Source organism: Orycteropus afer, unplaced genomic scaffold (assembly GCF_000298275.1).
Source record: "Orycteropus afer afer isolate SDZICR_OR568_19922 unplaced genomic scaffold, OryAfe1.0 scaffold00207, whole genome shotgun sequence".
Lineage (NCBI taxonomy): Eukaryota > Metazoa > Chordata > Mammalia > Tubulidentata > Orycteropodidae > Orycteropus > Orycteropus afer.
In genome coordinates, this window is record NW_006921794.1 from 1,289,589 (window position 1) to 1,305,268 (window position 15,680).

General features: G+C 37.7%; 1 protein-coding gene across 1 annotated transcript in view; it reads right to left on the reverse strand.

Annotated features, from left to right (window-relative positions):
* Window positions 1–15,680, reverse strand: part of AKAP11 (A-kinase anchoring protein 11) — a 75,051-nt gene that overhangs the window by 38,969 nt on the left and 20,402 nt on the right. Inside the window, 4 exon segments of the mRNA XM_007948193.2 lie at window positions 5,274–9,798; window positions 10,375–10,639; window positions 12,239–12,373; window positions 14,019–14,066. Coding sequence (XP_007946384.2) covers window positions 5,274–9,798; window positions 10,375–10,639; window positions 12,239–12,373; window positions 14,019–14,066 — 4,973 coding nt within the window.

The window sequence follows — 15,680 nt, forward strand, 5'->3', positions numbered from 1 at the left end:
AATAAAACACAAAATCATTTGGAAAAAACAAAAAGGGGACCAGGTTTGCTGGTCTGATAGACCCTGGTGGAACCACTGAGACTATGGCCCCTAGCTGCCCCTCAGGTCTGGAATTGAACCCATACCTGTGGCATAGGAGTTGCACATTTACCTGAGGTAAGTAGATACACTCTTTGGAGAGAACAGTCATGGGAGAAAGAAGGGCTGTTTATGCACAGGGAGACAGCTCAGGGGGCAGGGGTGCATGGAGGGATGTACACAGGGAAGATGTGAGTGTAGGGAGAAGTGGGAGGGGAGCTGTTGCATTGTGGTGAATTGTGGTCAATGTCATGAGACAAAGTGTGTATGAACTACTGTATAGAAAGTGAATTTGCTCGGTAAATTTTCACCCAAATCACAATTAAAAAAAAAAAAATAATAAGTAATTACGAGAGTAAGCTTCATGTTATGTATATTTTACCACAATTAAAAAATTTAAAATAAGGCAGTTAGTAACCAAAGAAGCAAAATAAATAAATCTGGGATATCATGTGATACAATTAAATTCCACCTCAACTGAAAATCTTTCCTCTTTCCAATGAGACTAACAAACACAATTTTATAAACTAACAACACAGGGTTGTCTTGATCTTTTTTTACCCAGGGATAATGAAGGTGAAAAGATTTTTTAACTAAAGTTATTTGAATCACTGAGCACAAATCAGATCTACTGAGGGACACAAAGCTCTAGGACAATTAGAAAGAATTTTCCCCTTACACTGTGGGCCTATGGAAAGGGAGCTTTAGTTCTGGTAGTATTGGAAGAAGTTTTGCTTTCTTCCTCATACTAGTGGTTAAACCACACTGTTTACCAAAAAAAAAAAAACTTACCTTTGCAAACAGGAATAAGAAAACACTGCCTAAAAATTCAATTTGAGTAGTGTATTAATAAAATAGTACTCTTTATTTAGGAATTCTTGGATGACACAAACAGGTAACACTCAACTACCAACCAAAAGGTTGGTGGTTCAAACCTACCCAGTGGCCCCTTGGAAAACAGATCTGAGCGATCACACTCTTGAAAACCCAGTTCTACTCTGCACACACAGGATCACCATGAGTCTGAATTGACTTGGTGACAACTAATAACACGTCTCTTTTTGTTATATCTGTTGTTTTGGGGTGGCTTTAAGTGGCGGCCTAGAAGCAGAGCTGGGCCTGGGGTTTGAAGCACCTTCAAGGGAAGCCAGAAAGTGAGCACAGCAGTTTGGAACAACTAAGAGAGACAACTTTGTCTATCAGTTTGGTGTCCTGTGGTGGCTTACTTGTTGCTATGAGGCTGGAGGCTATGACACCGGTGTTACAAATGCCAGCAGGGTCAGCCATGGTGGACAGGTTTCACTGTAGCTTCTAGACTAGGACAGATTCAGAAGAAGGAGGCAGCCATCCACTTCTCAAAGAATTGACCAATGAAAATCTTATGAATAGCAGTAAAACAATGTCTGATATATTACTGGACAACTTTATGACCAGCCCTGAAACACTGTCTGATACAGTGCCGGAATATGAGCTCCTAAAGTCGCAAGGCACTCAAAATTCAACTGGGGAAGAACTGCCTACTCAGAGTAGAAGTGATCTTAATGATATGCATAGAGTAAAGCTTTTGGGACTTTCATTTTCTGATGTGGCACAACTCAAAATAACAAGAAACAGCTTCAAACATCCATTAATAATCAGAACATGGAATGTATGAAGTATGAAACTAGGAAAATTGGAATTTGTCAAAAATTATATGAAATGCATAAAAATCAATATTCTAGGCATAAGTGAGCTGAAATGGACTGTTTTTGGCCATTCTAAATCAGATAATCATATGATCTACTATGCCGGGAATGACAAATTGAAGAGGAATGGTGTGGCATTCGTCATCACAGAGAATGTTTCAAGATCTATCCTGAAGTACAATGCTGTCAGTGATAGGATAATTCCCACATGCCTACAAGGAAGACCAGTTAATATGACTATTATTCAAATTTACACACCAACCACCAAAGCCACAAATGAGGAAACTGAAGATTTTTACCAATGTCTACAGTCTGAAATTGACCAAACATGCAGTCAAGATGTGTTGATTATCACTGGTTATTGGATGCAAAAGTTGCAAACAAAGAAGAATCACTGGTAGTTGGAAAATGTGTCCTTGGTGACAGAAATAACACTGGAGATAGCATGACAGAATTTTGCAAGACCAACAACTTATTCATTGCAAATACCTTTTCTCAACAACACAAACAGTGGCTATACATGTAGACTTCACCAAATGGAGTACATAGGAATCAGACTGACTATATCTGTGGCAAGAAGCAATGGAAAAGCTCCATATCTTCAGCCAAAACAAGGCCAGGAGTTGACTGTGGAACAGACCATTAACTACTCATATGCAAGTTCAAATTGAAGTTGAAGACAATTTTTAAGTCTATGAGAGCCAAAATATGACCTTGATTATATCCCTCCTGAATTTAGAGACTATCTAAAGAACAGATTTGATGCACTGAACACCAATGACCAAAAACCAGAGGAACTGCAGATAACATCAAGAACATCATCCATGAAGCAAGAGGTCATTAAAAAGACAGGAAAGGAAAAAAAGACCAAAACGGATGTCAGAGGAGACTCTGAAACTTGCCCTTGAATGGGGAATAGCTAAAGCAAATGGAAGAAATTACAAGACAAAAGAGCTCAACAGAAGATTTTAAAGAGGAGCTCGAGAAGACACAGTCAATTATTATAATGAAATGTGCAAAGACCTGGAGTTAGAAAGCCAAAGGGCAAGAACACACTCGGCATTTCTCAAGCTAAAAGAACTGAAGAGGAAATTTAAGCCTTGAGCTGCAATACTGAAAGATTCTATGGGCAAAATATTGAGTGATGCAGGAAACATCAAAAGAAGATGGAAGGAATACATGGAGTCACTGTACCAAAAAGAACTGGTTGATCTTCACCCATTTCAGGAGGTGGCATATGATCAAGAACCAATGGTACTGACATGAGACAAAGTATATGTGAACTGCTGTATGGAAAGTGAATTTGCTCTGTAAATCTTCACCCAAATCACAATAAAATAAAATAAAATAAAGAATCAATGGTACTAAAGGAAGAAGTCGAAGTTGCACTGAAGGAATCGGCGAAAAACAAGGCCCCAGGAATTGACAGGATACCCACCAACATGTTTCAACAAACAGATGTCAGGCTGGAGGCACTCACTCGGCTATGCCAAGACATTTGGGAAACAGCTACCTGGCCAAATGATTGGAGGAGATCCACATTTATACCCATTCCAAAGAAAGGTGATCCCAGAGAATGTGGAAATTATCAGACAGTATCATTAATATTACATGCAAGTAAAATCTTACTGAAGATAATTCAAAAATGGTTGCAGCAGTATATTGACAAAGAACTTCCAGGAATGCAAGCTGCATTCAGAAGAGAACGTGGAATGAGAGATATCATTGCCGATGTCAGATCGATCTTGGCTCAAAGCAAAGAATACCAGAAAGACGTTTACTTGTGTTTTACTGACTATGCAAAAAGCATTTGATTGTGTGGATCATAACAAATTATAGATAATACTGACAAGAATGGGAATTCCAGAACACTTAATTGTACTCATGAGGAACCTGTACATAGACTAGGAGGCTGTCATTCAAACAGAATAAAGGGACACTGGATGGTTTAAAATCAAGAAAGGAGTGTGTCAGGGCTGTATCCTTTCACCATACTTATTCAATCTATATGCTAAGCAAATAACCCAAGAAGCTGAACTATATAAAGAACATGGCATCAGGATTAGAGGAAGGCTCATTAACCACCTGCGACATGCAGACGACACAACTCTGATTGCTGAAAGTGAGGATGACTTGAAGCATTTACCAATGAAGACTGGAGACTATAGTCTGCAGTATGGATTACACCTCAATATAAAGAAAACAAAAATCCTCACGACTGAACCAATAAGAAGCATCACAATAAACAGAAAAGACTGAAGCTGTAAAGGACTTCATATTACTTGGTCCTACAATCAACACCAATGGCAGCAGCAGTCAAGACATCCAACGACATATCACATTGGGCAAATCTGCTGCAAAAGACCTCTTTGAAGTGCTGAAGAGTAAAGATATCTCCTTGAAGACTAAGGTGCACCTAACCCAATCCATGATATTTTCAATCGCCTCATACGCATGTGAGAGATGGACAATGAATAAGGAAGACCGAAGAAGAGTTTATACTTTTGAGTTGTGATGTTGGCAAAGAATGCTGAGAGTAGCATAGACTGCTAAAAGAACTAACAAATCTGTCCTGGAAGATGTGCACCCACAATGCTCCTTGGAAGCAAGAGTGGCCAAACTTCGTCTCACTTACTTTGGTCATGTTGTCAGAAGGGACCATTCCCTGGAGAAGGATATCATGCTTGGTAAAGTGGAGGGTCAGCTAAAAAGGGGAAGGCCCTCAATGAGATGAACTGACACACTGGCTTCAACAATGGGGTCAGATATAGCAAGGATTGTGAGGATGGCACAGGACCAGTGTTTCGTTCTGGTGTACGTAATGTCACTATGAGTCGAAGATGACTCAATGACACCTAATAACAACAACAACAAATCTGTTGTATAAAATTCTCCAGATGTTTCTTCAACTTCTTTCAACTTCATACTTCAATTTCCTACATCATACTTGCGTATACTTGGGCAAATTCTTTATCCTTTCTCTAAGCCTGTTTCAGCTCTGTGAATGGGTAAAAACCTTCCCCAAAAAGGCTATCACAGGATCAGGAGACACTGTGTATAAAAACCTGTGTTAAGACCATGTAACATGGATGAACTTGGAGGACATTATGTTGAGTGAAGTAAGTCAATCACAGAAGGACAAATACAGTATTAGTTCATTACTATAAAGTCAAGGAAAGGTTTACATATGGAAGGAAACTTTCTTTGCTGGTTACCAGGGGTGGGAGGAGAGGGGAGGAAACATTGCAAAAAAAAAAAAAGAATTGAGTCATGTCCCTTTGGTTTTGTGTATTTCACTGTACATAAGTTATGTTTCAATAAAATGTATTTAAAAAAAAAAAACCGTGTGTAAGATAGGAAACTACGTACATACTACGTAACACAATAAGCAAAATCTTTGTTAATTTAGGATTAATACAGGGTACCTTTCTGAACAGGATCTAAAACACATGTGACAGAGTATAACTTTTCATTTTATCATTAAATCCCCCAAAGAAATGTGAAACTTACCTACTAACAGCATGTGCAACATTCATCATTGCTGATGTCATTACTTCTGTGGTGAGGCTTTCAGCAAAGCTAACACCATCCTGTCCAATTCCACTATCAGCTGCCAAACTGGTATTGCTCAGCTCTCTTTCCGCTTTTTCAAGAGCTTCAGCAACAATCTTCCCAGCAAGCACTGTCTTCTTATCAAGATCAACTTGAATTTGGGGGACATCAAGATGAAAAATTCTAGATTGCTGGCAGGTGTTGCTAAATTTTGATTTAGAAACCGGCTTACTACTGGCAACTGCAACATGGCTGGACATGTGCTGAGGTGAATTTCTAGTGCAATCATGGAGCTCTTTAAGGTTACAGTATTTGCAAGCTTGACTGGTAAGAGGTGACAACTTTTCTGCATAAGTAATCCTATCTGCTGATTTTGTGGTCTCAGACACTTGAACAACAGCAGACTCTAAACTTAACTCCAAAGTGTCATCCACTACTTTTTTAGCATACCGTTCTATAGCTGGAACATTCTCTCCACAACCATATTCATTTAAGCTGCCAATACTGTGGTAAAACATGTGATTTTGAGAGGATAGCTGAAGAGGCTTAGGAAATTGTGGTTCAACCTGAGACCCGGGTTCTTCATTACATCCAGGTTTTTCATAAAGGCAAGAATCTGTTAAGGATTTTGGCAAGCCAACTGTAGATGTTGTTAGCTCTTTTTTAACATCTCTTGTTATGCTGTGAGCAAGAGAGGCCGAAAAACTAAACAGTTCAGAGCACTCGTTTCTGTATGTATCCTGTGTCCTTTCACAACTTTGATTTTTACAAAAAAGGCCACCCTGTCTTTTACTTTGCCTTTTTTTATCCACTTCTTGGTTACAGTCTTTATTTAAGAATGTGAACAGCTCGTTCTTGGTTTTCTCCAGTAAGCATTGCACAGGGACTATTTTTGAGCTGCATTTCATTTTGGCTGTCCGAGAAGCTTCTTGTAATCCTGATTTTACAGATCTATAAGCAAGTCTATTGGCATACTGATCCATTAACAACTCACTATTACCACGTTCCTGTTTTAGGATTTGGATAATGTGACCCGCATATTCATCTGTCACACTCTCACAGCTGGGATACCTGTATGTCAGACCTGCCATACAAGCACTGGGTAAGGAGAGAACAAATGGATCCACTTCTCTCGCATGTGCCACAGCCTCTACAGCCACCTTCCCTTCTGCTATACCATGTTGGTCACCTCTTTTAAAATAGAAGCCTTCAGCATAACAACTGTCCTTCCTTTGCTTGGAAAGCACACAACTTTTCAGTTTTGCTATTTTCTCAGCCTCTGTAATCACCTCTGCTGCCAGATCATCTGCAAAGTTCCATAATGCTTGTAAATTTTCATCTGAGTGACTGAAAAAAGGAGGAGATAAGCTTGTTTGATTTAGTACATTTAAGGAAGGGCTTTTAACCTTGGGTTCTTGAATTACTTTATTATCTAAATGAGAAGCTGCCATTTCAGTTGCAAGAGAAATTATGTGTGTAGCCAATGCCTCTGCAAACTGAACTTTCTCCCCTGAGTGCTCTGACTTCCTGTCCGCTCCTGGGTGCTGCTCTTCACCTTCACTACTTTCAACTTCTTCTGAAAGAGATCTCATGAGCTTCAACATAAACTCTTCTTTTTCTATAGTGTTTTGTTCATTTTCAGACAAACTACCAACAGATGGGTTGTGTGGTGTAGAAGGTGGTGTGGCAGGTGCAAACTCCTTGGCTAATTCCCCCTTGAGCTTTTTGGTTAACTTCTTGATATCCCATTCGGAACTAGCTTGGGATGATGGTACCAGAGGAGTTGATGGAGGAGTTTCGGGTATGACCTTTGCATCTCTGATTTTCTGTTTATCTTCCACATGCAAGCCATCTGCACAGGTAAGCCCTGGAGATGTGAAAGTGTGTGAATGAGGAAACAGGTTTTCTTGCCCAAAAGACAAGGGCTCAAGTGCAGTATTATTTAAACTATGCTTCTTCACTGATTTCTCTTTGGCAAGTTCCTTCAAGTCAGACTTTTGAGTTGCCACAGCTGGACACGGTGCTGGTGTTTCTAAAGAAAATCCATGAGCCATGAGGCCTTTACATTCTGTAGCACCATCCTTTCCTACTAAAACTGCGTAAGGATCTTGAGTGTCAAGAAATCTGGGAAACTGTTCTAAGGTCAATTGTGACTCTTCTCCAGGAACAGGCAAGCCTTCCTTGTGCACCACATTTTTATCTATATTTACAATCACTGATTTGCTATTATCTATGGAATATTTAATAATAGATTTAGATAATCGGTCAGCAAACATATCCTTTGAGCTAGCATCACTGTGTTGCAGTGGTGCTCCATCATAGTAGAAAGGTAGGCTCTTTCCCTCCACTGTTTTAGTTAGATAATCTGTGTGTTCATCAACTGTTTTTGTACCTCCAAATGATGTCACTGACTCTAAAGTTTCATTGACTATTGTATGCACCATTGCTGCAGAAAAGTTGTTAATAATTGCAGGATCACTTGTTAGATTTGAAGAATTCTGCATTTCAGTATCATCCTGAGTTGGTTTAAAATCATTCTGGTTACTTAGATTGTGTTCTGAATCTGAAGGTCGACAAATATTTCTGAGACAAGCTACTTCCCCTTCTTTGTTTTTTGTGGTAGCACAAGCTTGGGTAGAATCACGATTTGAAATACTACCATCAGATGACAGATGAGACTTTGCCTGACACAGATTAGATGAAATATGATATGGGAGAAGGGCACTTCCTGCCAAGGGCATTGGTATAGAAGTAACAATTCCAGAAGCACAAAACAAGGCCTGCTGTACTGTGTATTCTTTTTTATACTCCTGCATTGGTTTTGTCACCATAATTGCTTGATTGCTAAAAGCAGAGGAAAAGGTGAAGGTCTGTGTCGATGGCACAACAGTTTCTGCATTCACATACTTTATGTTCTCTGTAGAAACACTAACTGCTGCTTTAGTTGTGAAGGTCACATCAACTTGTGATAGCTCAATGAATGCTTCCTGTATTACAGATTCAGACAAATCTTTTGCATATGACTTCACTACTTTGTCTTCATAGTCAAACGACCAACACTGTGGAAATGCAGGTGTGGGAGGATATGAAAACTGGCACACTTCCATGACGCCTTCAAAAACCAGCTCTTCAGCAAGATCTGCAGCAAACCTAGCAACTGTGTTTGTAAAGATCTGCTTCTTTACATACTGCAAATCTTTTAAAGCATTTGATAAAGCTTCACTCACCAAAAAATTAGCCAGGCCACTAATGGCTCGTTCTCTCAGGGAAAATGCACGCTGCCGTCTCAGTTCGTTAAATGCCATCTGAAAAATGGATGATGTCAATTTGATGGCTAAGTGGCACAAGGCATTGGTGCACGACGAGACTCCTTTCTGTAAGTCTTTAAATGCACTGCCAAAACTTTTTTCCACAAGATCTGCTGCAAATTTCTGAATGCTATCTTTAATCATTAGGGATTTATTTTTAGATTTATTGTTTTGATCAAGGTTCCCATGTTGAAGAGGTATGCTTTTATTTTCTCCATTTTTAATACTATCAATGTTTGATAGTGCATTAGTATGCTGGGCATGAAGAACTGAATTGAGTACTTTGCATGAAACACAATTTGCATAATCTTCATACATATAAAAAATAGAATCGTGATTTTCATGAACCTTATCTCCACCAGTAAGTGTTTGGCAGAAACAGTCAGCAGGAGTACAGCCTCCAAGAGGACTAAAAGCAGAGGATCGAATGGGGCTAAACAAGCCACTGTCTTCCCCAGACGCCTGCACTGGGCGAGAATCTGGAGCCTCACATAGGTTACTGTAGGGGGATTCTGGTTTCCGTGGAGTTGGTTTTCTAACATTAGCTGGGAGAGCTGGACGATCAAACTTGAACTTTTGAGGATTCATGGTAGTGGTCACAGAACAAGATTTTTCATGTTTGTGCTCTTTCTTTTGCAACGGCTTCCCAATGGCAGGATCTTTTATTAACAGACAAGACGGTTCTGAAGTTTGTTCTAGTTCATCAAACTGATCGAAACTATCAAAAAACTCACTTACTTCTGAGTCTGAATCCTCTATATCATGTTTCATCACAGGAATTTTAGGCAGCTCAAGTTTTGCTTTTAAACTTTTTTGATATCCCTCTTCATCCAAGAAAATAACAGGACTTGGACTTGAGCATTCTGATTCTGAGGAATACACAGGAGAGGATGAAAAAAACATTTTCTGTATTTCACCACCTTGATCTGAAGCATTAGTTGACCTGTAGAAACTCCTTTGGATCCAAGGCTCTGAAACTGATGTTGTGACTGAAGTTTTCACAGAAGGTGGTGGTTTGTGTTCCAGAATATTGATAAGGGAAGCTGAGGGCTGAGCCGATGGTTTCGGCTGCCCAGAGCTAATCAGAACCCTTAAATCATGGGTTTCTACATGATGACCAGAAACAGTCTGCGAAGCAACATCACACTGGCTCCTTAGTGCAGAAATGTTTACTCCTATAGGAAAAAGACAGAATAACTGAATTATAGCTCAAGAGAAATTTTAAAAAATTAAATTAGTAAGTTGACTTTAAAAGCACAAGCTATTTATAGCATTAGAATCTTCTGAACTACACTATTTAATATTCACTCCAAATCACATTTAAAAGCAAATACACCTTTCACCAAAATGATTTAATTTTCCCTATGTCTGGAGATGTCTGGTCTATCGGCATGCTTAGCATGCCGTCTGGTGTGTTAGGATACTAATATGAAGCCTTTTCTGGCTAGTTCTTCTGTAATGTGGACCTAGCCATGTTGCAGACACGTAAGACAATGGGGTAAACAGTGCTCAGACAGTACTACCTAAGAAAGAACAGAAATAGTCAAACTAAAAACCAGACAACTGTAAACTTATCAAGATTATAAAAAAAATAAATTAATCCCAAGGGCAATTAGAGAAAGAAAATAAAATGTTAAACTGGATCAAATTTCAAAATGAATTTCAACTGAACAAGCCTGCCTTAAAACTTTCAGAAGTGAACGTTAACCTTTTATTCTCTATTTCAAGAAAAGATCTTGCAGGAAACAAACCATCAGTATATGTCTTTGAAGCCTCTTCTTCCTCTAAGTGCTCAAAAGCAGTGACAAAGTCATCCTCTATGGAAGACACTGACTGGTTAGTGTCGTCATCGTCTTCATTAGTGGTCTCAAGTTGGCCCTTCTGATGCAAGTATGTTTCCAGGGTGTATCGGATACCAGTGGCATATTTACTTAGCAGACTAAATATAAAGTCAATTCTGAGTCTTGGTAATGTAGGTGACAGTCTCATGACGCAAAGCATTCCAGAATGATGACTCTTGGGGAAAATGGCAGATGGTAGAACAGAATTTCAATTTCAAACATAAAACATCATCAAGAAGTAAAGCCAAGAAATAAGACAAGAGATGCATGCATCACAAAAAGCTCCCTGGCTTCATAATGTTTAATTCTTTTCTTTATCTTTTTACTGTTTCTCTCACTTCCCCACCTCCTTTACTCTCATCTTCCTCTGACCTACATATTTAAATTTCACCCATCCTATCTCCTTAAAATGTTACAGAACTTATATTCTATCTTACTTCTTTGGCAATTATGTTTTCCTGTACTATTGTGCAGCCTTGTCATTTTTCTTAATTAATTAATGTTTTATTTTTCTTATTTAAACCTATCTCACTAACTCAATTGTAAACTGCTTGAGGGCAATAAAACATGTTTTATTTTTGTATCCTATGCTCCTTTATCATAATAAAGGAATTATTCCTCCTTTCACCTAGATTTCGATAGTAATCTAATAATGTTTACAGCTTTAAGAATACAAATCACCAGATTTTTTTCCTACACATATTATCTTAAAAATTCAAATGTTGACAAATTACTCAATTAAAAAAAACTAGAAACCATAGGTAATATCTAATCATGTCTTAATCCTAACAAATAAAGCATAATAAATATGAATGAATATAATTTTTTAAAAAAATAAAAATTAATGAGGCAAGCAGCTCCACTTCTATCTATAGACCGTATGAAGAATACAGCTATCTTTTAAACCCAGAATGTTGTTGTTGTTGTTGTGTGCTGTCCAGTCGGCCCCGACTCATAGCGACCCCTCCTTGGGTTTCCGAGGCAGTATCACTACAGAAGTAGGATTGCCCAACCTTCCTTCCGAGGAGTGGCTGGTGGGTTTGAACTGCCAGCCTTCTAGCTAGCAGTCAAGTGCCTTAGGTACTATGTTACCAGAGCTCCTAAACCTGGAATAAATTATGCAAATTTTGGACTTGTGGGCTAAACTGTAAATATTTTATCTCCTAAAATGCAAAGAATTTTCCTTTAATGCATTATCAGCAAGAACATACCTAGTTAATAAGTAAGAGCTGAATGTTACAAAATAACCAACTGTCTGAAATAATGGAACATCAGATGTTTACATTACATGGGATTTTTCTTAATCAGAAAATTGGTTGAAGTACATTCTCTAAAACACAGTATTTTTTTATAAATGTAGAAATGGCCATAAAGGGAAAAGTCTCTATAGCTTATACAAAGAAAGAAGTTTAAGAAATTCAGAAGTATAATGGAAAACCAATTTGCTCCATAAACTTTCATCCAGATCACACACACAAAAAAAAATTTAGAAATCATGAATGTTCTGGAAAAAAATTTATACCTATCTGCATATCACTTATGGAACTTCATACACAGAAAATCTAATTTATAAACTATAACCAAAATTATTCTAACCTTCAATAATTTCAATGCTTTGTGAATTAGGTTTCTTATGACTATTTCCTTGATAAAGCAGTCAGAAAAAGAAAGAAAAAAAACTTTGTTCAAGTATTTAAAAGTTTAATACACTGGACCAAATGTCATTATAAAATTTGCACTGAAAAATTTATTAGAAATGATCTTTAAAAGCTACCTGATTTAGAGGACCACTGTTTACTTCTGACGATTTTTTTATATCCTTCATACAAATAATTTCATTTTCATTTAGACTGCAGAAGTGGAGTGAATTCAGTAGATCTGGAAGGTCCAAAGAAACTGCAGCTAAATCCTAATTTAAATTAATGACACAACAAATAATACTTTTAAGGTTCTTATAACATGGACCCTATACAGGTATCATAAGTCAACTGGTTAAATACATTTTCTAAGTCATTTTAGTTAGCATATGCAACTTACCATCCTCAGATAATCCATTTTTAAAGAACATAAAACAGAGTAAAATTAGTATTTTAATACTGGCTATTCTTGTAGCCCTTTCAACATATAGATATCAAGCTACTGCAAAATTCAATATGGTACCTTACACATCCATAACAATTAGGCATTTAATGTTTAACAAATGTCAACCTGCAGTTCTCAGGTTAAATTCTAGAATTTCTCATAGAGGATTCTTGGCAATGTACTCCTTCAGAGCTTAAGTGTTAAGTTCCTAAAATACAAGTCCATTTTTCTGCCTTTCCCCTCCAAGGTACTGCATTAGACTTTAAATACAAATTTGAGGAAAATATAGAAGAAAAGGAAATAGGATTTTTTTCTACTATTTTTTCGCTCATTTGCCCTTTCTGTTTAAATATTTTATACAAAGAATTTTTTAAATCCTTGACCTTTCCTAAATTACTTTTTTTTTTACATATTAACATTGTTGTTGTTGTTGTTATGTGCCGTCGAGTCGGCCCCGACTCATAGCAACCCCTCCTTGGGTTTCCGAGGCAGTATCACTACGGAAGTAGGATTGCCCAACCTTCCTTCCGAGGAGTGGCTGGTGGGTTTGAACCGCCAGCCGTCTGGTTAGTAGGCAAGTGTCTTAGCCACTATGCTACCAGAGCTCCCTACATATTAACATAGTATATCAGTAGTACTTAAAGAAGTAAAGTCTTAACGCAATACTTTGGAATACTTCTCTTTCTAGCCTTATGCTGCCAGGATTATGTTCCTTTTGTCCAAATTATTTCCTGAAAGCAAGAGCAAAATAATCAAGACACACAGCAATTTTATTAATAATCACTAGATACGTTATTCAGAAAGAACTGAATAATGTTATTTCTTTCTCTATTAGAAGACGCCTTACGGCCACAAAAGGAAACAAAGTCAGTGACAAATTCTGCAAGCAGCAGCAGAGGCAAAAAAGGCCGCCTACCACATGCACACAAGCTTCAACAACTTTTTATGCAACTGCTCAACTCTCTTTTGCTATCTTAATCTCAAATGTCAGTTTCTTTGTAAATACCTGTCTCAAACAGGCTAGCATTTCTGTATTGGCTAATTACATTTTACAAATTTTATCTTTTAAATTCAATTCTATCTCAATTGAAAATACAAGATGTTGTCCTGCTGAAGCCAGATTATGGAAACAATCTAAATACAACAGCAAGTTGTACATTCTATGTTATACATAAAATGGAAAGAAAATCAGCCTATGGTTTGTACCCTTCTCAGATATATGACTTTTGTGGTCTTGTAACATAAAGTTTCTTTCCATAACAAGGATCCTCAAATGAAAATGCCAAAAAAAAAAAAGTGAGAATGTCCAAAACACACTCAAAAGTTGACCTCAAATGTTAATTTTGAACTTTAAACAGGAAAAATACCAGAAAAGTTTAGTGTAAATTTCAGGCTACTAAGGCAAATTTTTCAATCTCAAAATCTGTTCCAAATATTCTCTCATAGTTCTTTCCAATTCAAAAAATGCATACCTGTATATGAGCAGCATCTGTTTCTTCATTAAAACCTAGAAATGTGACCTGAAAAAACAGGAATAAAACTCCATTAATTTGAGTGTTTTAAGTTTTGTCTCAGATTTTTGACAGGGCTGAAAAAAGGAAAAAAAGCACATGAAGTATAAAAATGGTGGAATGCCTTGGCCTGGATGATTATTTTTTCAAAGATGATCAAAAAGGTCTTTCATCAAAGACTTGGCTTCATAATACAATTCATGAAACACCTCCACATCCGCCTCATTAGCAAGTTCAATCAATTCTACTTCCAACACATATTTTAATAACACCCACATCTCTGCCTTCTCAGTGCCACTTCTCACCTGCACTACTCCAGTCCTCTCCCACTTGATCTCCATTAACTGTCATGTCACTTCCCCGTCAAAATCTTCCATGGCTTCCCAGTGCAAAGTCCTGACTGAGGCCCCAAAGCTTTGGGTTAGCTGGAGCCTTCAGACCTTCCATCACTTTAATCTGACATCTGGGTCTCCTTTTTGAGTCTGGAACAGGTCTGGTACTTTCTTGCCTCAGGCCTTCTCTCAGCACGGTCCCCTCTGTCTCAATCTTTCTTCCTTAGATGCTTACATGCTTAGCTCCTCCTCATTCTTCAAATTCCAGCTCAAATGTCACATCTTCAGGAGATTTTAATTAAAATTAATTTCCAGGTGTCTAGGTAAATTACTTAACCTCTCCTCATGTATAAAAATTAAGGCATACAACTTCCCTCTCACAGTTGTGAGGGTTAATTAGATAAGATGGAGGAAAGTGCCTAGCACATAATAGATACTCAGTATTGTTAATTTCCTTCCTTTTTACCAAAATATACTTTGAGATATGTGTACCCTAAAGTGGACAGAAATTACTTCTATTTTTTCAAGTTTCCTTTAACTGAATACAAAAGAGAAGATAAGCTGACATGGGTTCTGAAAATGCCATTAGAATTTTATACTTCCCGTTTATCAAGGAAGGCCTAGCCAAGGAATGGGGGCTCTGAAAGATACTATGTAAGAAGCCTGAGAGATATAGGTTGGAAAACTGTGTGAAAGCAGAAGGACACTCGTCATACATGTGAACAACTGAGTAGATTAAGAGTGGTTCTGCTATACTACAATAAAGCGAAAAGAGATAGTAAAGACAACAGCAAAGAGTCAGAGAAATGAACAACTGCATTTTTTAAATAATAGGAGAAAAGGCTCAGGTCAAAGAACACTAAAGGGTGTGCTCATCTTCCCAGGCAACTACATCAGAGACTGTTTCTCAAGGAACATGAAAGAAAATCATTCACAAAACTAAGAATAATTGAAATTTCTTTATTAGAACCCTGTTTCAAAAAAAATGATTTAAACATATTCATCAGTTTAAACTGAGTAACCTTACACTTTCTCTCTTATTTTATAACATAAATTTGATAATAGACTTTTTCCCTTTTTCATAAATATTTTAGTTCTCTAGTGCTGCTACAATGTGGATGACGTCAACAAACAGAAATTTACTCTCTTATAGTCCAAGAGGCCAAAAGTATGAATTCAGACTGGCAATTCTAAGAGAAGACTAGGCTAGAAGTCTGAGTTCAGAGTGCCAGCTCTAGGGGGTGAGTAGAGGCCGTTCAAGTTTGGGCTTCACCTCTGCCTTCCAGACCCA